The 27,315-nt window shown below is 31.8% G+C and overlaps 2 protein-coding genes and 2 long non-coding RNA genes across 4 annotated transcripts; 1 reads left to right on the top strand and 3 right to left on the bottom strand.

Moving 5' to 3' along the window:
• Positions 1-2,031: 2,031 nt before the first annotated feature.
• LOC106301397 (VQ motif-containing protein 4-like) lies at positions 2,032-3,087 on the bottom strand. The gene has a single exon (XM_013737785.1). The coding sequence runs from the start codon at positions 2,979-2,981 to the stop codon at positions 2,235-2,237; it is 747 nt and encodes a 248-aa protein (XP_013593239.1). The 5' UTR covers positions 2,982-3,087; the 3' UTR covers positions 2,032-2,234.
• Positions 3,088-3,473: 386 nt separating this feature from the next.
• On the bottom strand, positions 3,474-4,296 carry LOC106304911. Its single transcript, XR_001262866.1, has 2 exons — positions 4,207-4,296; positions 3,474-4,128 (listed from the first exon to the last, which is right to left on the bottom strand). It is a non-coding gene; the product is annotated as an uncharacterized LOC106304911 (long non-coding RNA).
• A 306-nt stretch (positions 4,297-4,602) lies between these two features.
• LOC106303712 lies at positions 4,603-6,505 on the top strand. The gene is made up of 2 exons (XR_001262521.1): positions 4,603-5,642; positions 5,726-6,505. It is a non-coding gene; the product is annotated as an uncharacterized LOC106303712 (long non-coding RNA).
• A 2,621-nt stretch (positions 6,506-9,126) lies between these two features.
• LOC106301277 (non-classical arabinogalactan protein 31-like) lies at positions 9,127-10,753 on the bottom strand. Its single transcript, XM_013737641.1, has 2 exons — positions 10,105-10,753; positions 9,127-9,665 (listed from the first exon to the last, which is right to left on the bottom strand). Exons 1-2 carry the CDS (start codon positions 10,697-10,699, stop codon positions 9,355-9,357), a joined length of 906 nt encoding a protein of 301 aa, XP_013593095.1. The 5' UTR covers positions 10,700-10,753; the 3' UTR covers positions 9,127-9,354.
• Between the last annotated feature and the right edge of the window lie 16,562 nt (positions 10,754-27,315).

Here is a 27,315-nt window from a genome sequence, read left to right as displayed (position 1 = left end):
TTTGTTTAATTTTATATTATTAAAAAAAATAAACAATCACATTAACCATATAATAAAAAAAATTAGATTTTTTCTTAATATGTTATATTTTGAATTTTTTTAAATGACTTTAAATTACAAAAAAAAAGGAAATCTTATAAGTTATATTTTTTTTAAAAAGCGACTTTAGAAAACAAAAATGAGGACACCTTATATGTTATATTTTTCTTATATGTTAGATTTTTTCTTATACGTTATATTTTGAATTTTTTAAAACGATTTTAAATTACAAAAATGTAAGTTCTCCTTAAGTATACGACTAAAAACATTAAATTGACATGTATCAGTTCATTGGTTGATTTGAAAGCTTTTAAAATCATATGTAAGATAAAAGTGAAAATAATTCAACTGTGAAAACAATACTGTTCACTTTTTCAAGAATGTGTTCGAAGGAAAAAATAAGATTTTTATGTCATAATTTGTTTAATGTCCACTAGAGAACATTGTATTAACCTAAATTATAAGAAGTGTGTATTATTTCCCTAAATAAAAGTTACGAAATTACCTAACATGATTTACATAAATATGACAATTAATGATTATGAATAATAAAGATTTGATAACAATTTTTGCATCCTTCTTCGATTTGTTTAATTTTATATTATTAAAAAAAATAAACAATCACATTAACCATATAATAACAAAATTATATATTTTCTTATATGTTATATTTGGAATTTTTTAAAATGACATTAAATTACAAAAATGACGAAATCTTATAAGTTATATATATTTTTTAAACGATTTTAAAATACAAAAATGAGGACACCTTATATGTTATATTTTTCTTATATGTTATATTTTTTCTTATATGTTATATTTTGAATTTTTTAAAATAACTTTAAATTACAAAAATGTAAGTTTTCCTTAAATATACGACTAAAAACATTAAAATGACATGTCTCAATTCGATGGTTGATTTGAAAGCTTTCAAAACAATATGGAAGATAAAAGTTAAAATAATTCAACTGTGAAAACAATACTGTTCACTTTTTTCAAGAATGTGTTCGATGGAAAAAATAAAGTTTTTATGTCGTAATTTGTTTAATGTTCAATCTGATCAACCCATGATGTATTAATTATAGTTTTGTTCCATCATTTTTAATAAAAATTGATCTGATCCATCGAAAAGAAATTATATAATAACAACAAAAAAAATTGTTTATATATAAATAAAATTATCAAATATATAAAAAAAATTATCGATAATATATAGAAATAAATTCACCATGCGCTTTGCACAGGTCTTATCCTAGTCTATAATTAGTTATCATTAGGCTGACAATATAGGTAAAATGGGGTCATACATATCTCAAAACCCAATCACATTATATGAAAATGAAATAAAAGAAAACAAAGGAGAAGAAAAAAGATAGTCAAAAGATTACTTACTCCGTAATTTAATATCCTCTTTTTTAGACAGCTAAGCCCCACTCTTTCTATCCAATTTACTCTTTTATTCGTTTTTCATTTTTTTTTCTTTAACACTTTGCTTTTTCAATTTGTTTTCACTTTTTCTAAGGCGTAAAGAAGGGAGAAAAAATAAATTAAAAATTAAACTTTTATTTTATTTTCTTAACTCCTTTTCCATTGTTACTATGGTTATTTCATCATCAAATCCTTTAGCAAAAGAAAGCTGGACCAATCTGGTTTCTCTATCAGACCAATCTCTTCTTCACTTGTGTACTAAAAACAAATTTTGGGAGAATGCAACAAGTTGTGTATCCTATTTTTTTTTTTATCAAACTACTACTTCATTCCATAAATTAAAACTTACACCCCATTAACTCAGTAGAACTTCAGGATTGACAGAAAACAAAAAAATCACTAGAATCTTTTGAACAGAAACAAATTCCACAACTAATCTAGTTTTCATATTCTACTCTTTCGAATCTTAATCGTTATTTCTCAGTAACTGTAAAATTGTAATGATGGAGTCTAAACTCGACAAAAATGATCTAAACAAGTCAAATATGAGCAATGAAACCAATAAACACCTTAGAGATTAATACAATTTCAAATCGCAGTTGGCTTGGGCAAACATTTCATCTGAGCATTACAATCATCTCTGATATATAACACAAGTCTCATCAGGATTCATTTCAATTCCCATTATAATTATAAATATATAATTAAAAATCACAAAGGAAATGATATTCTTTTTAAAATAAAAAATTAGAGTTGGTTTCATTCATTCAAGAACTAGAATCTGTGGAAGAACCTGAGACCCGAGGAGAAGTCAGCGGAAACAGAGGAAGAAGACGAGGCTCTGAATCCATCGGAGTTGTCGCCGGAGACGGATGCAGATAAAAGCCTCTCTCTTTCATAGCCTTCTCCTCGGCATCGTCGGGGCTCTGACTCGATGACCCGGATCGATTAAACGGGTCGGGTATAAGAGGAGTGACCGGGCTCAAAACGAGAGACGGGAAATCGAGGATGCTTGGAGAGAGGATCTCGGGTTTCCGGGGAGAGAAAGCTGAGTTAACCGGGTTGAAAACCGGGTTTAACGGGTTGATTTTGAGATTCTTCATCGAGTTACGGCGCTCGTAGAGACGGAACCCTGAGGAAGAAGAAGAAGACTGTTTCTTGTTTACGGCTTTGATTGGAGGGATTGGGAATTGGGAAGGAGAGGATCTCGGGTCGGGTTGATGGGTCGGGTTGGGTTTGAGAGAGGAGGTGTTGTGTTGTTTGGGTCTGTCGGAGGATCCGGTTAGCATCTGGACGACTTGTTTGAAGGAACAAGTGTCGGCTTGGACGAAAGTGGTTGGGTATGGGTTTCCGGATTCGGATCTAGTGGTTACCTGTCGGGTCGGAGTTGTTGGTGGTTTGTTGTTGTTGTTGTTGTTGCTCTCAGTGCTACTGCTCATACTGCAGCTGTTGTTGTTGTTGTGGCATCGAGGAGATGGAATCAGATTCGTTGAAGCATCTCTGTATCTCTCCATTGAAGAGATGATAGAGAGGAAGATTAGGGAAGAGAGAGAGAGAGAGAGAGGATCGTGTTTTGGTTCGGTGAGAGAAAATGTTTCCGTGGGCTCTATTGACTCTTTATTAGTCTTTTTTATGTTCTATACTCTCTTCAAATTGTCACGCGCTCAACTGGAGAGTAATTCACACTCGCAGTCGTCAGATGGAAAAAGAATATTTGACGAAAAACTTTTCTCGTGGTAGCTATTTTCTTGTTTTGTTGGTAGAGAGCCAATTACTTTCTACACTCGTTGTGTGGCTCATCATCATTGCCTATGGTTTCAGTCTCGCCCAATAAATGTTACAGGTTGTGACTAAGTCTCTAACAACGAAAGTATTTAATTTCCTGAGTGGAAAATGTTGAACTCAAATAACCAATGATATTTTAGAAGACTAAGACATTAATGGGACCCTTTTGGTCAATATAGTAAATACTCGAAGTGATCTTATTATCTTAAGTTTAAATTAGGTTTTGTTTTGGTCATCTCAATTTAATTGATAACAGGAGAAAAACAAAGATACAAAAGCCACGTACATGAATAAACACATTGAAATCTCTGGAAACATAGCCCAAAAAAGGAAAACGTACTCCCAAACAAAAGAGACTAGGACTAAACCAAAAACTAAAACGATAGCTAAAGATCTTCAAATAAAAGCCATAAACACTACTTGATGAAGATAATAGAAAGAAATCAAAAATCTTTGATCAGCTGGCAATCATGCATTGAGAGTACACAAGAGAGGGAACGATGCCAAGAACTGAGCACTAGAAACGAGAGAGGATGAAAATAAATTGGGAGGATCACTTATTAAAAGACTGAGAGCATGGCTCCTTCCAAACTGGAGATGGAGAAATGTCAGGAAACCAATTTCTTCTACATGATTGATGTTTGACTTTTTCTGCTCACAACACACTACCACGCCAATACTAAGACAACGCTATCACCGTTGTTGAAGTAGAGACAAGTAAAGAACAAGCCTAGAATTAACCAAGTACTGGCATGGCACAACTACTCTGAATCAAAGACCAAACAACAGATGTGCAAGATAGATAAAACATAAACCCTGCAGCCGACCAGACAAGATCGACACCATCTGAAAGTAAATCGATTGATAAACCCAGCTCTGAAAAAAAACAAAAAGCTTTAAATCAGTACGATGCAGAGAAAAGATGAAGAAGGAAAACTAACAAAAACTAATTACAAGCATAGAACGAAAGGATCTGCTCCTATGTTGTCTAAGCCACCAGAGCTGACCAATGAGACTTTTAGATTTTAGAAGAGAGAAGAAGCAGAAGAAGAGGGCCAACAAAAATTTAAATTATTTATCTACATGAATTAGGAAGTATATTTACTAAACATTTTTTTGTTTTACAAATATTAATTTTTAAAATTTTAGTTACTTTATCAATCGATATAGATAAATTATATATTTTAAAAATATTAGCTAGAATATTTGAATTTATTAAATATTATTGTTTAATAATTATTAAAACATATATAATACAATAAATTATAAATTTAATTATATTATTTAATATATTTTTAATATGCGTAAAACATTTTAAAAATCAGTTTTTTAGAAGCGGAAGGAAAAATGTATAACAAGTGCAGAAAGCTTTTATTAGAACTAATCTAATCAACAAAATTTTGTTCGTTTTCTCTCTTATCTTTTAAAGAGATAAAATTCTCTCTATTTTCATTCTTATCAATATCAAATATTTCGGAAGGAATAGAGAAAAATAAAGATAATTTTGTTTTTTGATGTTTATATTTCGATCTTAGATCGATCTTGTCTTCGCGTTAGGTGATTGTCTCTTTGCTTAGGCAATCTTTGCGGTGGTGTTTCGATCATTTTCTGGGCAAATATTCAGTTTCTTATTTATTTTATGGGATTGATTGGATAAATAAAGTTATGATCTTGATGATCGGATTTGTCTGAGCTTCTTCCCTCACAAAAATTGATTTATCCCGACTGTTTTCTTTGGAGTTCTTCTTCTCGTTGGTTATCCTCCAAATATATCAACCTTTGCTATTATGTTATCTAAGCAAAGTGTTCTTACAAGATGAAGATTGAGTTTTGCAAGTTTTTCTTAACGATTTGTTTCAGTTTAAAAATAGTAGAAGCTTGTTATATGCAAGTATTTCAACAAAGACTGATAACAAATCATTTCAAGTTTTTTGGCGGTTACACATCTAGCGAAAAGAATGAAACTTTCGATGAAGACAGAGGCGTTTTAGGGAAAAAGAAGCACGGAAGTGGAATTAAATTAGGGATGGATCTCTAGCTCTATGATTGTCTCGTAACAAATCTCTGGAGTTTAAGCGGCCTTTGTTCCGGCGATGTCGTAGTCGGTCTTTGTTCCAGCAAGGATCTAAACCCTTCCCCATTTAAGGACACGTCGAAGACCACGTAGGAACACATGTTGTTCAATGCATATGTCTATCTTTATGTTTGGCATTTATGTGGGTTTAATTAATTTGTGTAATGGGTTTGACTTTCCACTTGTATTTCTAAGCCTTAAAGGCTATAGCCTTTAAGTCTAGTCTAAGTCTTCGAAACCCTAGCCGTCGCGAGCAAGTATCTACCGTGCCGCTTGTCAAAGACCGGCTTCGATGGCTCCATCAGCATCGGAGTAGGTCTCTCCTCTTTTCCTTCTCAACTGTTCTGTCTTTGTGTATGCGATTTTTGCTTGAGTTTATACTTTTGATGGTTTGAACAGTATATTTGAAGCATCTCAGATACCGGCGAGATGCATGGTTTCAGATCTGATTGTCTCCTTCCTTCTGTTGAAGCCGGAGATCTGGATCTACTAGATTGACGGTGGGATTTGTTCCCTTCTCTTGGTGTCGTTAAGCGTGGGTGAAGGTATTTTGTGACGTGTTGGTATTAGCTTGAAGTCATGAGACTGCTGCTTATGTTCAGTTCTTGGTGTCATGGTCTCTTCATCTCAACCTAAGTTCGTTATTTGGATCCGTCTTTGTGATTTTTGTTCGATGTGGAGGTATCTACTAGACCTTTTCTTGGTCCTCTGTGGATATGGGATATGGTTTTTAGACGAAGCAGATGACTTGTTCTTCAGTTCTTCTCTTGCGAGGAGGTGGGCAGTCTTTGTTCTGTAGGTCATTTGGTTTTCTTGCGGTGTTCGCGTGTAAGAGCTGGTGGTCTTCTTTGACGTTTTCTCAAGTGGCGTTTCAAGTTCTTTGGTCCTTGTACCTTAGTTATAGTGAGGGATTTTGGTCATGCAAGTTTCAGATGGATAGTAGCTGCTGGAGTTGATGTAGATTTGACCTCGAGATTGTTTCTGATGTTGATGTTCTAGTTTGGCTTGGTGATGTTTCATTCAGGGTTGGGATCGCTCAAGACTTTTGCTCTTTAGTGTTACCATGTTCTATGGAAATGTAGTTAGTAATTATTTGATCATCAGTCTCAGCTCTAGTTCCACTGTCTCTAAATATTACTTGTCTACTGTTTTAAAATTTATCGGTTGTTTTGGTTAGTATCATGTCTCCTTTTTTTAGGTTATTGTCTCCTGAGATTTATTCACGTTCTGCTGGCTTACGTATTTCGGTGAATGAAATGAATTTTTGAGTTAAAAAAAATATAATCATTGGGTTCATTGGGTTGACAAAGTAAAATACAAGTTAGGGCTGTGATTTTGTAGGTATACGCTTTCATATACAGTCCAAAAGGTTTGGGCTCAAATTCATTGGGCTAATAATCTTAAAGCCGATATGAATTAATTTTATTATACATCTTACCAGTCAAGCTCGGTGTGAGTTAAGAAATTTATCCGACAAAGTTGGGCCGTGTATCCCACGTACCGAAAGACAAAACAATCACCAAAATTTTATTTTCTTTTTGAAATTTGATACTAAAATGAACGAATTAGGACATAAACAGCTGTCATACAATCTCAATTCTCAATCATGATACAGGTGCAGGGAGTCTGTTCACCACCACCATAAATTTCCTTCTAAGGTTCCAAATGGTAAAAGCAGATCAAGCGGTGCAGATCAAGCAGGACAAGTGCAGACCAAGCGGATCATGCAGGAGAGATGCAGATCAAGCAGAACAAGTTATGTTTCAAAGTTATGAATGGCAAAAACAGTTCAAAAGTGCATATCATATATTGAAACAATAAAGATTACACCAAAATATCAAAACACATAATAAAAAATACATAAACAAAGGTAAAATAATTTAATGATTTGCCCATAACATATCGGCAATGTTGTCTCTAATGTTTGTCATATGATCTCCATCAGCCATATTTTTTGTCTCCATGTCACTATATCATTTTCAGAATCTTCGTTACTGGTATTTGTATGTCCCATTTCTTCAATAAAATCTTCGTTACTGCACCTTCTTTTTTTATCTCCCACCCTACAACACAAGATTCTTTTTCCAATTAACTATACTATATTTTGAATTATTAATATATGTATTATATACGTGATCAAATTAATATATATGAATGAAACTTACTGTAAGAATGAATGAAGCTTACGACAGTACTAGTATAAAAGAACTACAACACTTTTTTTTCTAAGAATGGTAGTGCACATAATTTTTTTTGTTGTCTAGAACCTCTTTTAATCGAAGAAGTATGGAACTATGTATGTTCTTACTCTCTTTATTTATAAGTGGTGAATTATTAATATTTTCAGAATTAATTTAATTTTACTAAAAAATTCTTTTGGATGAAAAAATGGTGGAATCCGTGAACTGCATCAATAGTTGAGAGGGTAGAAGGACATACAGATCATCTGCTTTTACACAGATAAAGACAAAAAAAGTTACCATTTGACAGGTCTCTTGCTTTTCTTTTCTGGAAAGGTTAAAAACTGTGATTGGCTGTGGCAGTACAAAAAATACTAATGTGCAGGACATCTGCTAACTATCTGTCTCACCATTCACACTCTAAGAAACAACAAAATAATTCCGTTGAACCGGAATCTAAAGCCCTAAACCAACGTCTACTAACCCGGTTAGCTTCTTTAAGAGAACCACATGTTGAGCAGGCTTCATGCTATGAGCTAAAGTAGAAACCCTTTCAAAACCTTATAAGCTTTCCCAAGCTTACTCTCTTCCTGAAAACATTTATTTTACTTGAGCTCCTTGAACATTTTGATCGATTTCCAACAAACTGAACTGAACTACTGTGGTTCAATATAGTTTCTGTCTGAAATTTTTCAGTTTGATTAGACTATAAAAATCTAAATACTGGATGTTTACTTCGTTTGTTGGCAATTTTTTCAAATGACCAGCAATAAAATAGACATTTGAGACCTTGTTATAAAAGGGTAAAGGCCCTAAAGATCATCTAAGATAGAGGCCTATGAAAAAACTCTCAAACAAAAACATGGTAATATGGTGATCATCTTTCGTCCATCAATTTAAAAAGGCACAAGAAAACATACTGAAAATTATTGGTCACTGTGAAAGTGCATCACTAGATCGTCGCGCCACTGGCCCATAGACCCTTTCTTCTTGTTAATCACTTCAATTTCAACGAGCGATCGACTTAAATTAATTTTTTTGTTATCTTGAAATTAACTTGTCTTTTTTGAACTTTGAGATGTGATGGGAAATTATGTCAGACACGTGGCCGACAATTTCACAGCTGATTTTTCTCCGAATCCAAGAACCCACTAGAAAGTAGAAAACCCTATTCGATGATTCTCCCTTCCTTTCGTCATTATTACCATTCTTTGTAATCATCTGTTTTTGTCTGCAGCGTAACTATAAAACATTTTAATTAAATCAAGTATTAGGAAAATAGAAATTCAAAATTTCTAGTACAAGCTACTCGTTCTTTGCAATGATATATTTCCCATGGTTAAAGCATCTTCTTATTGGCAAATTTTATTTATTGTATATAATATTAATATAAATATGTTACGAGATTGAGAGGTTTCTTCTTGGTTACTCCTTTTCAAAATTTTCATTATTTTAGTACTGACAATTTTGGTGAGATGGATGCCATCTATATTTGTAAATGTAACAAGTATCATGCGTCCATTTATACAGGCTTCGAAACACAAATGCCTTTCATTTCCTTTACGCATTCAATGTACCATTAAATGATATCATCCCATTACAGTGATCTTCTCAACAGTAGATAAAACCGATGATCTTCTTGAAGCTGGCTATTTTTATTCAAACGAAACTTTAAACGTCACTTAAGGACACATTCATTAAAAAGCCCACATTCATAAAACACAAACATTTAACTTAAATCTAGCTAAGATAACACTTGCAACGCGGAAACACATAACTCGCTCTCACCCAATTCACTCTTTTGAACTTAACGTATTCAAGAAAGTAACCAGAGCATCTCAATCATCTTCATTTGGGGCAGACTGGGTCGAACGCAAAAGGACCGACGTTAAAGACACCGTAGGTGAGTTTGTTAATGACCACCGAAGATTTTCCCGGCGTTTTCACTGGCTTGAGCACGGCGCCGACATCTCCACCGAAGAGCTTGGAGACTTTGTTACATTTGTAGTCCTTTGATTTCACAAGATACGCACGACATCCTCTGAAACCGAAGTTGGTCACCGTCTTCGGAGCCAACAACATGAAGTATCCGTTCTTGTCTGTCTCGGTCTCTGCGACTATGTTCTTCTTGCTCTTACAAACTAGTCTCACCTTTGCACCTAAAGAAATAATAATATCCGTTAGATTTTGTTTTGGACTAATGGAAACAGTTTAGTGCCTTTTTATTATTTTTCTTGGGTTCGAAAAATTTATGGGACAGACTGTAAAACAGTGACTGAAGAGTGCAAGAGTGCAGAGTGTATATAGTATAGTCACTTTATTTATTTTTTACCTCTTTCTCGAAACCTGTAGTCTCGTAGCTATGGTCCACTTAAACGTTTTGAGGTTTGAATTATTTTTCGAAGTTTGCGTAATGATAGATATCAAGTATATACGTATTTCTGAGAGCTTGTAAGTACGTATTGTTTTACAAATATAAGTGTAAACTATTGAATAAATGCTTATGCAGAGCAGCAGCAAGTTAGGTCGGTTCAGAACTAGTATATCAATGAGGTATTTGCGTATGAAATATGAACAAAATACTAAAAAGATTCTAACCTTCAACTGGTTTGGCGCCAGTGAGTGAGTCGTAAGAAGCGTATTTGCAGCTTTTGCAGAAGACCGTACCCTGAACGGCGACTAGGCTCCTGTTAAACTTCGGCGGGTAAACCGGCGGCTTCACCGGTGGCTTGGCTGGAGGAGAGACAGGAGGCTTAACCGGGGGTTTAGTTGGGGGCTTAGTAGGGGCTTTGGTCGGAGGGTAAACTGGGGGCTTAACCGGGGCTTTGGTCGGAGGGTAAACCGGGGGCTTAACCGGAGGTTTGGCTGGTGGAGAAACTGGTGGTTTAACCGGGGGTTTAGTTGGGGGCTTGACCGGGGCTTTGGCTGGAGGGTAAACTGGAGGCTTAACCGGAGTTTTAGTTGGTGAAGAAACCGGTGGCTTAACAGGGGCTTTTGCCGGAGGGTGAGGGTGAGGATGGTGGGGATGGGGAGGGTGTGGGTGGTGGTGGTGGTGGCCGTGGTGGTAAGGAGCCGGAGCAGGAGCAGAGGAAGGTGTTTGAGTCACATGGTTCACTTCTTCAGTGAAGGCAGAGGAAGTGAAGCACCAAAGTGCAATGAGACACACCAATACACTCTTACCCAAGAACCCCATGTTTTAGTTTTGTTTTTTGGTTAGTGATACGAGATGATAGTATCGTATGGGTGTATTTATAGGACAAGGCTAGGTGTCACGAAATAAGTCCCTTTTCGTAAATAATAAACGAAAGTAGATATTCTAGACGACTAAAATTTAGTCTACAGCTATATATGTCAATCAATCGAGTTTTTCTTTCCTTAAAAAATTCACAGTCAACTCGTTGTGACCAAACAAAAAAATAGAATTTTTTTTTACAAATATAGCCCGCTAAGTCTTCTGAGATTCTGTTAAGTCTTCTGGACGACGTCCACGGAAGTCGTCTGGTATAGTTGATCTTAAAAATAATTTATAAATTTTGTAAAAAATATTTTGATAAGCAAAAAATTAAAATCATGTAATTATAAACAGTTTTACGTGATATAAATTAAGATATAATAAAATTGAATTGTTTTCAACATAGATGAGTGAAAGTAGTGAATCATGATATTCTTTGGTCAAAGGTTTGGCAACATATATTGTAGTATTGTATATATTATTAAGGTTAGATTGTGGAAAGTTTAAATGTTTTTTTTGAAAAATTAAACTTTTACCTCCATGTGATTATTTTTGTGCATAGTTAACATTTTTTAAGTTTAATTTGATTTTATGAAGTGTTTAATTAGTTAATTTAGTTTAGGGTCTAGACGACGACTAACATGTAAGTCGTCTGGCGATTTGAAAACTTCTCTGAAAGTCTTCTAACTCCCGCTAAAAATATTATAGTTTCCCGCTAAAAATATTTTAGTTTCCCGCTAAAAATATTGAAGTTTCTAGTAAGTCATATGATCAAAAATATTTAACCTTATTAGTATAAAGAAAAATTTACACATTCTCTCTCCTCTTATCAAATGGCTGAAACAAAAATGGTATGCTCCTCATTCTAAAACTCTCCAACCTCTCTCTAATCTCTTTGAACTTATAAACACCAAACTTTATATCAATTTATTGTTTTTGTCATATGTCTTTCTCATTAGTTTATCTTGTTTTGCAGTTTTTTCATCACATGGTTCTCATCTTCCACTCATTTAAAGGTAGATTTATTAATTTTAGATATGTATTTTTGTGTATTCTATAAAGGTAGATCTATTTAATATTCCACTCATTTTCTCTGTTTTAAGCAATTTGAACGTTTCTGGAGATACAGGTTTTTCAGATCTGGATTTGGAAATGCAGGTTTTTCAGATCTGGATTTGGAAATGCAGGTTTTTCAGATCTAGAAGATTTCTAGGTTAGAAGACTTTCAGACGACTTCCAGGAAGTCTTCCAGACGACTTTCATGAAGTCTTCCAGACGACTTTCATGAAGTCTTCTGACGGAGTCTTCTCCCATGTCTCCCTTTCATAATAGATTTGAGCGTTTCGGTAAGTTTTTATGTCTGATTTTCTTCATTTGGTAACCTCCAATTGCATAAAGTTCGTACTTTTTTCCCAAACTAAAACTCTGCAAACCCACTATAATCTCTTTGACTTTAAAACACTTAACAATTTTTCAGTTTTTTCTCATGTCTTTCTCACTAATCTATCTTTTTGTTGCAGGTTTTTAATCAGATGGTTCTCATCTTCCACTTGGATATGTACTTTGTGTGTGTCTATAAAAGTATGTCTATCTAATTTTCCATTCATTTTCTCTGTTTTAAGCCATTTGAACGTTTTTTGATATGATATGCAGATTTTTCAGATCTGAGTTTGATATACATGTTTTTCAGATCTAGATCAAACTTTGCAAGACCTATGGGAAGTCTTCTCGGAAGTCTTCCAGACGACTTCAAAGAAGTCTTCCAGACGACTTCCAGGAAGTCTTCCAGACGACTTCCAGGAAGTCTTAGTAAAAAGTCTTCCAGACGACTCAAGAAAACTTAGTCAAATTCACTAAAGATAAAACATTACATAAGTTTTAAGCTAGAACACTTTCATTAGATACATAAGTAAAAAGTATATCTTATGATTTGAAAGGACACATTAAACCATATTACTTGATATTCTTGAAGTTACTTAACACTTTTGAAAATTAAATAAACATATCTTAAAGTTACTTAACAAATTTACAAAAACTAAGGTAGAACACTTCCTCGGAAGTCTTCTTAATTAGCTAGAAACTTTACTAAGCATGAATGTTGGTAACCTCATAAATATCACCAATGAAGTTATAAATTTCATTCATTAGCCCCAATATTGACTAATATACACGAATTAACAAAAAAAAAAAAAATCTTTACAGTTTTAGAGAAAATAAAAGTTTATTAAACATTGACGCAAACGACTTCCACGGAGGTCGTCTGGTAGACTTCTAGGAAGTCTTCCATTTAGGTTAGTTTTGCAATTGATTTTTAACATAGACGACTTACATGGAAGTCATCCATCTTTGTTTGTTAAAAAAAAAATTCGAGACGACTTCCGTGTAAGTCATCTAGGGAAAATGGGTTAGTTTTGCATTTGACCGGATTGTGTTAGAAGTTTGACTTTTCTTGGACGACATACATGAGTCGTCCAGTAGAAAATTAAAAAAATCAATATTTTGTTATACCCAGACGACTTCCATGTAAGTCGTCTCAGGTTAGTTTTGCAAATGAAAAATAAAACAAAAAATATTATTTTTCTAAACGACTTACACGGAAGTCGTCCGTCTGACGACTTACATGGAAGTCATCCAAGATAAGCAAGGTTTGACCAGAATCTCGGAATAAAATCATGGACGACTTCCATAGAAGTCGTCGGACGGACGACTTCCGTGTAAGTCGTCTAGAAAAAAATAATATTTTTTGGTTTATTTTTCAATTGCAAAACTAACATGAGACGACTTACATGAAAGTCATCTAGGTATAACAAAATATTGATTTTTTATTTTCTACTGGACGATTTACATGTAAGTCGTCCAGGAAAAGTCAAATTTCTGGCACAATCCGGTCAAATGCAAAACTAACATGTTTTACTTTTGACGACTTACATGGAAGTTGTCTCAATTTTTTTTTAACAAACAAAGATGGACGACTTCCTTGTAAGTCGTCTATAAAAACACTTTTAAAAGTCAATTGCAAAACTAACCTCTGCATTGACCAGAAGACTTCCATGTAAGTCGTCTACAGCCAGACGACTTACCCGAAAGTCGTCTGGACGAACAGATCTGGAAAAAAAAAACTAATTTCATTGTTTCAACCAGTGAGATAACTTGTTTAGCACACAGAAGTCTTCTCCAAGCACCCAGAATCTCAAACAAAAGTGACCCACCAAGAATCGTAAGCTTCAGTGGCTCTATGATCCATAAAAATTTTAAAATCAAAATATTGAGTTTTTTGGATGAATATGGAGAGAAAGTAAAGAGATGTTGTTTTTAGTTCATAATAATTGAGAAAGAAAGATTGTAAATCGATTTTTAGGTGCATGAAGAGCTTCAAATTGGTTGTTCATGGTGGTTGGTGTATTGATGGCAATGACAATATTTTGAATAATTGAAGAAGATGAGGGTGATAGAGTAAAATATGCATTTTCTAAAAAAGAAGAAAAAGAAAAAGTGATGGCATTTTCGTGAATAATCTGAATTTTAGGACTGAAAGAGACAAAATCAAAATTCCAAAAAAAACATAGATTAGTTTTGTGTTTGACTTCAAGTTTTTGAGTCATATTTGAAAAACGCCCTTAATTTAAACGATATTAATATATAAACTTAATATTTTTTAAATGAGGCTTCCTACGTATATGATTTTGTAATCATTTTTCTCTTGTTATAACATAAATTTTAAACCATGGTTCACAAATTTTTTAATGTTAGACGTTTAATAGTTTTAATAATTTATAGTCGGTTAAAAAAAATTAAAATATAACATGTACGGAAAAATCTAAATTTTAATTATAAAGGTAATGTGGCTGTTTAATTTATTTTAATAAGTTAAAATTAAAAAACGATAAAGGATACAATAATTTTTTATCAAATCTTTATTCTTCAAATCATTAGTTATTATATATATTTTAATGACATTAAAGAATTCTGTAATTTTTATTTAAGCAAAGAATAAAGAACATTAATAATTAATTTATGATTACTTTAATAAAAAGCTTATTATATATTTAGATGACTCAATCTATTTTTTTTAAAGATTAAAAGAATCTTTGTGGTAATGATACGTGAATACTTCAAATGTTGTAATGTTTTTCTTTTAATATATAGGAAATTTTTAGCTGAATCATTAGTTAATTAATTTAAATAATATTATTATATTAAGCTTCTAAGCTTTATTAGCTGAATGTCGGCTTCGTTCAAATCACCCACAAAGAACCTGGCAGCTAACTAAAATATAACAATTGAACCAGCCGGTTATAACTGGAACTTGATTGAATAAGTATTATATTCCCTAATAATTAAATTATTAATGTTAAACTTATATGGACAGTTGTTTCCCAGATCATGATAAAATATAAAATACATATCAAGCTCTTAGAAAACAAAATTATTATTATTCTGCTTGAGCTAATTTAAAATCATATTTGTTAGTGGATATATATAACATAATCTATCTTATATTACAGTTTAATAATAGTGATAATATATAAGTAATATTTATCCTAATATATCTTACACCATAATAATATGTGTGTTAACATAGAGAATCTAACTATTATGTCGATTGTATCTTAGTATCTATTTTAATACTATATTACAATAATAATCTACCGACTCTATGAAGTATATATTTATTTGTCATGATATTTTGGATAATTGATAAATGAATAGTTTTAATAATTATTATTTAGGGTTCTCAAAAAATTATTATTAAGATTTACCTTTATATATATATGTTGTGATATTTGGGATAACTAGTAAATGGATATTAACAAATTAGAAACTGAAACGGAGTCTATTTTTTGGTTAAAAGAGTTTTAATCGAGTCTATTTAAGTTGCTGACAAAAAAAAAAAAAAATTATAATGATAACACCTATTTAGTTTATATTGAAAAAATTATTCCTAGAGACACTTTATGAGTTTCCAATTACACTTCGAAACACATTGGACTTACCACACACATTTCGTGTGTTTAAAGACATTAACACCCTTTAACTAGACCAAACTTCACTTCTCATTTCTCTTCTCTCATAACTCATTATCAAACCTGACAAGTTCATCTTTTTTTTCCTAAATTATACTTTCTCAAATACTCAAACCCTAATACTGAGAGTTTCAAAAAAAAAAAATCAAGAGAGGATCGATGGGTGTGATGATGAGACCAGAGCTTGTAATGAAATCAATCGTGTTTGAGCTCATGAATCGCTGTGGATGAGCTCTGGATTCATCTTGGGTGAGCTCGGGATCCGCCGTGGGTGAGCTCGGAATTCAGTGACCGTTTCACCGCGCCAATCTCTATTCCTAGAAAAACTCCACATTTGCTAATCGTCTCACACGATGTTTGCTTTGATCGTGTGTTGTAGTAGAATCAATCGTTACGGTTTCGATTCAAAAAGTCAGATTTAGAACTCAGGTACCAAATTCATTTCCGTCTTCATCATGGGTAACATCTAAAGATTCGAAATTTTGGTTTGGTGTGAGTCAGAAGAAGACTCTCCTCATGGCTTCATCGAATTGGAGCGACGAGAAGTTTGTGTACGTTACTTGTAAAGTTTGAAACTTTCTGCATCTAACAGTTTCATTTTGTTGGTTGGCTCCTGTGGGTCTCAAGATTTTAGTTTAAATTGTGCATAGGAGCTTTCTGGCAAAGCATAATTATGGAAAACAGAGTCAAATGTTTGTTTTTGTGCTGTTTTTATTTGTTTATTTTTAGCTGAATCTTCACGTTCTTGTTTGTTGAAATCATTGACGTTTTTGCTAGTTAAACCATGTCCACATAAACCATGTCCACACAGGTTACACTATGTCGTGGGAACATGAAAATAGATCGTTGTCCACACAGAACCTGTCCACATAAACCATGTCCACACAGGTTACACTATGTCGTGGGAACATGAAAATAGATCGTTGTCCACACAGAACCTGTCCACATAAACCATGTCCACACAGGTTACACTATGTCGTGGGAACATGAAAATAGATCGTTGTCCACACAGAACCTGTCCACATAAACCATGTCCACACAGGTTACACTATGTCGTGGGAACATGAAAATAGATCGTTGTCCACACAGAACCTGTCCACATAAACCATGTCCACACAGGTTACACTATGTCGTGGGAACATGAAAATAGATCGTTGTCCACACAGAACCTGTCCACATAAACCATGTCCACACAGACGTTGTCCACACATTCCATGTGGACAATCACATTGCATCTGCATCTTCTCAACCATTCTCCATTGTGTATGATAGTAGTGCTCATCCAGGCAACCTGCAGGACAATCCCTATGTAATAAATTAGAGACATAACAGTTATGTATTTCCTATGTGGACACTAGTTTCGTTTCTATATCCACAAACCTGAATTACCATAATTCATCCACGAAAATATGTTCACAAATAGTCATAGTTACATAACTAAAACTATATGAACTTGTCCACAAGAACGCATCCACAACAAATTTGTTTATGAGAATATATTCACGTGACTCTTGTCCACTAAAATATATCCACCAGAATAGTATTCATAATGTTAATATATGTATCAAACTAAAAAAATTAAGTATTTAAAATATATACATATGGCTATCAAAATAAAAAGAAAAAATACTTTATTTTTAGGTATATATACTTTATATATTTATATATTGAAAATATAAAATTATGATGAACAAAAGGTGATGGGGTATGAAAAAATAGTTTTAGTTAAAAGTTAATAAATTTGTTGTTATTAGAAAATGAAAAGAATGAATATTCAATGAGAAGACTGCACAAAGAAATTTTAATTATAAATAAACCAGTACACCAACCTCATATGGAAATAAATTATGCATTTAATGCAAATTCTAAGCAACTCTTCTAACTAAATTACTTTTATCGTTGCTTTCCTAAAATAAGAAAGGGGCATTTTCGTTTCTAACATATCGATCCGTACAGGAAAGTGTTCTAAATGCATAATGTGTCTTTAATTGTAAATTTAATTGTAAAGAGAAGACACAATGTGTCTTTTTTGGTAACGCTCTCTATATTATGATCTTAATATTTTATATTCAATTTCTCTGGTTATTATCCGGTCTGAAAATGCAAAACACGTAGGCAATTTCTTTAAACCAAATGATCCATTGTTTTCATACGCAATGCTCAATTTATTTGTGTAAAAAAATATTTTATTTTTTCTTTATGTCACTGTTTCTAAAATCTAAATTTGATAATGTTTGATGTTTATTGACTAATATTGCCTTGTTAGTGTTTTAAGAGTTGTGATTGTTTTTAATGCTTTGAATGCTATTTAGAATCGTTTCACTCTATAATTATAAGAAATGTTTGATTTCAAATCTAAGTTACTTAAAGATAGTTTGGTTATTGCTAAATAGAAGAACTTGATCTAAAAAGAAAAATCAGATCTGTTTTTTCGTCAATGCATCTGTTAGCTTTGAAATTTACTATTTTGTGAATTATTCATAAAAGACTTTTGTAGGCGTCTTTAACTTTTCTTTGTAACCAAAGAAAATTAAGTAGACTTCCTCAAAAGCCTCCACAAAAGCGAGAATAAGTTTACAATTGATCAAACTTTTTATAAAAAATTAAATTTTCATGGAGAACTTTAGAGAAATCTGTTGTGAGTATACTTCCTAAGAAGTATTTTATTGTATTGCAAGAAGTCTTCTAAAGCCAGTTTACTAGTCCACTATACCTTTGCAGAATTCTTGAAGAAGTCTCTTAATCCTAACTAGATGTAAATAAAACTTTTCAGTGAAATTTGACCGAGAATGAGAAATCTTTTAATATCCGGCAATTTTTTTTTAAAAAAATAATTGTGCGGTTAAATACTAGTTTAGTAGACTTCTTCTGTGAAGTCTACTCGAGAAATTTGCCAATGAAGTCCAATATATAGTCCTCAGATCCAAAACATATCCAAAAATATTTAAATCGGTTTCAAAACAGAGAAAAAATTGAAAATTTAATCTGAAATAAGAAAAAAAAGAATTACAATAAGTTTAATATATATTTTCAAATCTAACACACAAAACCAGAATTATACTTTATATTAGTTGAAAACTAGAAAATTTAAAACTAAAATAATAATAAAATTTATATTAAAACTAGAAATTTTAAAACTAAAATAATACCAAAATAATACTTTATATTTTCATTTGGTTTAAAAAAATAAATATATTAATTTTTAAAAAATTTGTATCTTAAAATTTTATATCTTACATATATAGTAACATAATATATATTAAGCAATTTCATGTCAAGTTTGCAAAATATTATTCTCGATTGGTTAAGATGGTTTCAGAACCATAAGAATGACATGTGTTTGCAACATACCTGAAAGGAATCCAACGACTGAAGGATAGCTTCACATAAGTTGAGATTCTCCACGTTCCCCATACTCAAAACTCAAGGGCAGACACACAGGCACGCGGTGCTCGTAGTCAACCACCCTATTTAGTCTTTAATGACGTAGAATCTCTTGTTTGGTTAGATGAGTCTTAATCGACACTGTTTATGCTGATGAGAACAAAAATTATATCTTACTTTTCCACAGAGAAAGATAAATCACAAAAATAAAATTTAAAGCTAAAATAATAAGAAAACAGTGACATTAAATTAAATTCATAAATTTATAAATTTATTTTGATTTAACACACAAAAATATTTAGTGAAAAATTAAAATTTACCAATTTTGAGAGTTTGCATAGAAAACTTCTCGATGATTCTGTTAGTGCATTAAAGTCTAGCAGATTTCTAATGAAATCTTCTAATGAAGTCTGAAGTTCGATATATTTTCCTTAGATCTAAAACCATGCATTTCTAAAAACGTTAAAAATATATTCAAAACATAGTAAAACTTCAAAAATATAACTTTTAGTGCATAAATAGTAAATAAACAATCACATTTGGGTGAATTTATAGTTTTATTCGGATCTAACCCACTAAACATAAAATTATTATCTAAAATTTATAGATCTACATTTTTAAGAGAGGAATATGAAAGCCATGGAATAAATAACCCGCAAAGAAAATATAGAGTGGTGAGAAATATATGAACAAAAAGATGAGAAATTGAGATAAATTTTATTGTTTTCAAGTTCAAAAAGATTAGAGAGATGTAATATAGTTTTAGAGAAAGAAACATTACATTTTTGTTGGAACCATTTACGATAAATATAAAAAATGTTTAATTTTTTTATTTAAAGAGACAAAACTTTAAATTATGTGAAAAAATTTCGGTGTAGAAAAACCCTCAAAAAGTATGCTAGTACATTACAGTTTAGGAGATTTCAGAAGAAGTCTAATAGTGCATTACAGTTTAGCATCTTCCAGAATAAGTCTCCTAATCTCATATTTACATGATGTTTCAGAAGACTTCTTTAACTTCTAAAGAAGTTTGTTAGTGCATAACGTACTGCCTTCTTAAGAAGTTTTCTATCCCTAAACCCTTAAATCAAATAGTTTATTTAAATAGCAATAAAAACTTCATTTAACATAACATAAACTTATAAAATGTTTAATATATACAAAATAAAAATTTATATGTTAAATTTCAATTTCAAAATATATTTAAGATTCCAATATCTAATTCTAAAAATATAACAATACTTTAACATATGTTACCAAACTCTAACCAATGGACATTCATGATTTAAAAGATATATTCACTCATCTATTTGAAAAATAATTCAATTTTTAAAATTAAAATTCATAATTTAAAATTGTTTATATTTACATGGTTTCAATTAATTTTCCATCAAAATATTTATTCAGAATTTAATATATTAATATTAATATTAACTATATGAGTAGACTTCTCGAGAAGACTTCTCATAAAAAATTTCATTGTCACAAGAAGAATTTTCAGGGATATAACCGCAAAAGTATCAACAGTTTTTTTTGTTTAATCATAAAAGATAGCTGTAATTTCACTAGATTTTAAGTTATTTTTGTATTTGATTAAATTTGGAGTATATATTTTCATTCAAATTCAAAATTTGGGGAGATTTATAAAAAATGCCGTACAATTAAATAATAAATTAGCAAACTAGATATTTATTAAATATCAAATTTTGTTATATAAGTCTAATAATCACTAACACAATATAAATAATAAGTAAGATAATATATATAATTCATTAATACAATGTATCTAACTATAAGAATAATATCTTTGTACAACTATTGGATAATATCATTTTGAAAAAAAAATACAAAAACATTAAGATTCACATCAACTAAAATGCTAGAATGAGAAATTTTTTAGCAATTGAAAGTTTCGTATCTTGCCGAACTTAGCCATGATCGAAGTTTCTCTACACAAATGCAATAAATAATTGTGATTAGTTATGAATTAAAGAAATTGAGGTAAAACACACCACAAAGTCGGATCTTTAGTTTAGCCAAATATTGCTTTTCTTTACGGAGTTTTCACAACAAAACAAGAATTAGAAACATAATCAGATTGCTATAAAAAATTAGAAATCAGAAAAGCTTTCAAGGAAAAAAGTTCATGAAATGGATTGAAAAACATAATTCAGGTGCCGACTGAAGAGATCACATTATTTTTCATGCAACTCTAACACTTTTTACTCGATTTTTTATGATATTAAGAAAGATTTTTTTATGTAACATGCCCAACAATATTGACACGATACCCAACCATTTTTATTGGTATTCTTAAAGTATGGTCTAATAATTATATATGTTAAATAAGCTCAGACTATTTGTTTTACATTTATTTTAGTTTGCTTTATATTATTAGAAGAAAGTAAATTTGAGTAAAATATCTGGACCAGAAGAACAAACCGAAGTAGATTTGAACATAATACTAAACACAAACTAAAAGTGATTAAGTACACAAACTAAAAGTTTAATATCCGATAACCAGATCTGAATCTTATTCAAACCAAAATATTTTGGATACCAAAAATATCTAAATCACAATTATATATTTAAATATGTTAATTATTTTAAAAAATTATATCTATTAGACATTCAAAAATATAAAATATCTAAAATTATCAATATAGTCACAAGTAAATATCAACATAGTCACAAGTAAATATCTAAAAGTAACATAAAATATTCAAAATATTGAAAATGTTTATTTGAGAGATCCAAATATTTAAATTGAATTAATTTTTATGTAAATTTAAATATTTAGTCTTACATTATTCAAATTTTTATGATTTATATTATTTTATTTTTGAATTTTTTAGATTTAAGTATATTTGGATTTTTGTTAAAAATGCATAATTAAAATAGATATCCGAACTCGAATTCGAACCGAACCCTCAATGATTTGAACCAAATTCAAATCAAAATTTGTAAATATCCGAATATGATTTAAATTTCTAACTCTAAAAATTTGAAATCCGAATAGATCAATTGAATTTGAATATATATATGAATGTTCATCCCTAGAAAAATCTATACAACAAATCCTTTAGTACAACATACAATAAATAGTATAATAAACTATTTTATTCTACGCACATGGCGGATTACTACCTAGTATTTTGTTATTATATCAATAAATTTTAACATATTTTATATATACACTGATTTTTAATAAAATAAAAAAAAAATATTAGTTTATCATAATCATTAACGACTGTAAACATTCGGATAAAACATTTCTTGTTTTAGAAAAAAAATATATTTTAAAACCTAAATAACTCTATAATATTTGTCATTCATGCCATCTTACCCAGCGATATTCCCTACTAGTTCTCTTTTCACAAATATGGATCATCTTTTTTGGAGGGTCCTCTCAAAAAGGGAAGATCATTATTTTGCGTGGATTCTATGGTATATTTGGAAAGGAATGAATAATAAAGTTTTTGCCAATTTGGATATTGATCCCAGAGATACGCTCAATCTGGCGGAAACATAATCCACACTTTGGACTGAGGCACAGATACTGAACATGCAGCAGGTATCACAACAAGTGGAGGTTAGGCGCCTTCCAATAATCACAGGACGCTGGTGTTTTATAGATGGTTCGTGGAAAGACAAGGAGTCTTATTCGGGGCAAGGTTGGTATAGCACTCTTGAGGGTTTGATGGGAGCAAGAAATATTAGGGCAAGTCTCTCACCTCTTCACTCGGAGATTAAAGCATTGATATGAGCAATGAAGTGTATGCGGAATTTACGTCAGTTTCAGGTTACGTTTGCTACGAATTGTTCTCAATTGGTGAAGATGGTTTCGGAACCAGAAGAATGACCGGCGTTCGAAAGTTATCTGGAAGATATTAAGATTTAAAAGACAAGTTTTCTCAGCTCAGAGATCATTCATGTACCCCGGACGGAGAATCTAAAGGCGGATAGTCTAGCACGTAGTGCCAGAAAACAATCGTTTTTCGTCGTTCACATGGATGCAGAGCTACCAGTTTGGTTCGCAGGGTCAATATGAGTCTGTATTCGCTGATGACAAGAAAAAATTGTCATTCATGCCGTAAGAAGCACTAAATTTAAATTTGAATCTGTCATTTATTAATAAAAAAAATTCTCTAAACAGTTAAATACCATAATACCAGCCGTTTGTAGGGAGTATTTATTTTTGGGAAAATTGGATAAAAGGGACACTTTCAATCTAGGTTTGTCCCTCTAATATTTTTTTTTGGTTAGCTGGAGAAATAAGATTTATATTAATGTTAATACCATAATACCCCCAGATTAACCAAATAAATTTTCAATTAAATACATAATTTAGTTTAATTATAAAGTATTTTATTTTTAAAAGTAAAAAAGCAAAAAAAAGTAACATGTTTACCCTAATTATTTTTCTAATTCTCTGATCTTCTCTGCCTAAGCTTTTAAAGCCCTTCAATGGCGATTTTGGATTGAGGAGAATCCTACCTTCTTCCTGATTAAGCTTACCTTTACTATTGTTTTGATTGAATATTCTCTGGTTCGGTTCCTGAAAATCTTGTGGCTCCAGGAGAGTTTTCTTAACAGAGTTTTTAATGGTCATATATATATTTGGTATTTGCAGACCTTCGAGATGACAATAAATTCTTCATAGATCATCCTGGTGCAGTGCCAATTACTACACACCAGGTATTGTCTTCAAACGCTTAGTCTCACCATGAGTACCAAGTTCTTCATGAAAAGAAAATGGTCTAATGTTGTTAAGAATTTTGCAGGGAGAAGAACTGAAGTAACTGAATGTCGTTCTAGGCATTATAAAAATCTCACGTCATGGTTTGTATGCTTGCATAGCCTCTTGTAAAAGAGTTGAGTTTTGCTATATTTTGGGGATTCTGCAGTATGTGAAGGCAGTGTTTGATTGAGCCATAAACTGATAAAAGTGGTGTTTCAGGCACCAAAACAGAAGAAGAAAAAGAACAAGAACCGTAGCGTGATCTTCTGATAAGAAATCTCTAAAGACTAGGAGATAAATAAAAGGAAGAAGAAGAAAAAAATCTCGACAATTTGATTGGTCCCCAATAATATGAAAATTGGACATTAAGGGTGACATTATGAGTAGCTTTTCTAAAACAAGTTGTGTTGTTGTGTCTGTTACTCTTTGCTGGGGAATCCTTTGAGTTTACAGTGTGTTTTACTCTTGCCATGTAGACTAATCTCACTCTTCTACTTTGTTCTCGATGGGAACACTATTTTGTATTCATATTAATCTAATTGGATTTGCAATTTTTGCATCTGTTTTTAAGCTGTTTATCTTCTTCAATGATGTGAGAGACATCATAGCACCAGTTTAAACGGTTGTTGGAATCGTTTCTTTAAAGGAGCCAGATTTTGAAAAAGTAATAGTATAATTTTAATCTCAAAAATAGGGAGATAACTCAAGTTTCATTGTCAACCACGAAACTCCACTCATCACTGCAACTACACATCCATTCACCAGATTTAACATAGATTAGAACCATGTTATATTGATAGAGAAAAAAGATGAAGAAGAGAGAAACACAAACAACGAATAGAAAAGATCGTGAGAGAATGAGAAAAACGTGGGAGAAAATATTCTATGAGATATTTATGGAAGATTTAGTTTAGATTTAGGAAACATCTTTAACCGAATATGGAAGTTTCCATATTTTTTCGGATTTCACGTACAATATATATCCTAGCTAACTCAGAACACAGTAGAGTAGATGTGAAACATATTCTTTCTTAAGCGCCACATAAGGTAAAAGGCAGAACATGTTATGGCACATAATATAGATAAGGTATATCACTGCGTTGTGGCTATATGTCGTTATCAAGCTGTAGGTATACTGAAGACATCTTTCTTGATTATAACGTTTCAAAATATAGCTTGGTTAGAATATATAAGAAAGTCTAGTTTACGTTGTATACCCAAGATATATCTACGTATAAAACTTAGTATCTGATTTCTAGATTAAGTAGATGACCAGAATGAGTATTCTAAATGTAGATAGAAGATAAAATAAAATATGATTCCACTTTTAAAAAAAAACTTTTAAACATATCTATTTTCATACTTATGTTTCCAATAGTTTTCATATTTTTTAACATTTTTAAAATTCAGTTTACTATTTTTCCCATAAAAGAAGGGTAAAAATTGTCCAGAATTGCCCAAAATATCAGAAGTATTATTATGACAAATAAAAATTCAAAGTGTCTCATTTTTCTAATTTTCTTTTTTTTTTCTGTTTCTAATCGATTCACGAATAGGTCCAACCCCACCATTCCCACAACAATCATAATATTCATGAACGGGTAAATTAAATTATCACCGCTGGGGGATATATATTTTTGTCCGGAAAGAGACATCTCATGTATTGGACCTATATAATTTTGGGAAATATGGTATGCTCAGTATTGGACCTACCCTATCAATCATTTTTATTTTTCAAGTTAAATTTATCTTTGGATGCTTTGATCTAACGCCTCCCTATAGGCACAACACCATTATGAGCCATAATTGTTAAGATGTTTAAATCGGATAACGTGAACATCTATCATCACACTAACAAAGTAGACTAATCATATTATTGTCGTTGGAATGATTCTCTTTACTTTTTAAGTAGTATTTACAGATAATATAAAGACAACCAAATACGCCCAAAGTAAATATGCATCGTGAACTCACCACGTTTTCCTCCAAGATTTATGGCTATTTTGGTGTTGGCTGTTAGGCTTTGCCCTTACATTTTCTGTGTCTACGTTATAATAAAAATTTCATTAACATATACAAAGTTTTATAGGTATAGTCCATGTTTCATGAACCACACCCCACTATATGAGATTTACATCCACGGTGACCATGTATCCGGTGGCTTAGCCTTTTTATTTCGAAATTCATAGTACCTGGAAGTTGGAACTCGATAGTATAATATATGGAAACTACTTTGAAATTGTTTTATAGTTCTTTTAATACATATATATATATATATATATATATATATAACCATATATTTTTTCACTCACTGCAACGACTAGCAATATATAGTGGAAAAACAATTTTTAACGATGATTTATTAGAATATTATAATTAGGAGAAAGATTACATAGACGATTCTACAACTAACAATACTATCTGATTTATGGGTATCTAAGTACGTCTGAGTAGAAGTTTAAGAAATGCACTTATATTTTATTCCAAATGCTATTAATGTATAATAATTAATAAACTTAAATTGTGCTGCATAGATCTAGATGTCAACTATTATGACCGAATAACTTTTAGTCAACTAGCTTTTATTGTAGACTAAGATAGTATACAGTTTGATCTAGATGTTTTCTTAAGAGAGGAACACTGAGTCCCTGCTTATTGATGAAACAAGCTCACGTGAAATTCTGCAATTAATCCTTCGGAGCAAACCCAGGAGCGTATTCAGGAAAACGTTAAAGACTGTATTAGTTATAAATCATGGAGTGGATTGCCATTAATCAGACCCGGCCCAAGACCGGTCCAATACCTAGAAGATGGAGAGATGACCGAAGCCCTAGAGAGAAGAGAGAGAGAGCCGATTTCAGGAGAGAGAGACAGCCACAAAGCTTGGAGAAAAAGAAACCCTTTCCTTTTTCCTAGTTGATGTAATCTTTTCATTATTATGTATTAGTACTTTTTCTAATCCTAGTGAGTTTAGGTTTTAGATACTTTCCATTTATCTTTATCTTGTAATCCTTATACAAAGGAACCCCCATTGTTCATTAATGGGATTGTGTGGCATTGTGTTTTTGTTATCAATCATACTGAACGGCCGTAATGGCCTAATACGTTGTTCATACTTGCGGCCTTGTGCACTTGATTGATTAAAAGCCGTGTGGCTTAGTGCATATCAAAGTGACCGTGTGGCCTAGTATCCGGATGGTTATATAAACCGGATTTCATCATGATCCGATCCTTAAGATCTTTGTATCAAATAATGGCCGTGAAGTCTAAGCATCACAAAACATGACCGTGTGGTCCAATTATCATAGAGAGACTTATGAGATCATACGCACTGATTATTTAATTGGTTGCAAGAATTCTAAATCATAAATTGATAATATGATTTCAGATGCCGAGATTTGAACCCATGGATTATACCATTCTAAATC

This window comes from Brassica oleracea, chromosome C7, assembly GCF_000695525.1.
Source record: "Brassica oleracea var. oleracea cultivar TO1000 chromosome C7, BOL, whole genome shotgun sequence".
NCBI classification, from domain to species: domain Eukaryota; kingdom Viridiplantae; phylum Streptophyta; class Magnoliopsida; order Brassicales; family Brassicaceae; genus Brassica; species Brassica oleracea.
Note: the sequence above shows the minus strand (reverse complement) of the source record. Positions and strands in the feature narration are given on the sequence as shown.

Excerpts from the sequence above, each read along its gene's own strand:
- LOC106301397 (XM_013737785.1), bottom strand. The coding sequence starts at position 2,981 with ATGGAGAGATACAGAGATGCTTCAACGAATCTGATTCCATCTCCTCGA.
- LOC106301277 (XM_013737641.1), bottom strand. The coding sequence starts at position 10,699 with ATGGGGTTCTTGGGTAAGAGTGTATTGGTGTGTCTCATTGCACTTTGG. Across the intron at positions 9,666-10,104 it reads TGGCGCCAAACCAGTTGAAG|GTGCAAAGGTGAGACTAGTT; the intron begins GTTAGAATCTTT and ends TTATTTCTTTAG.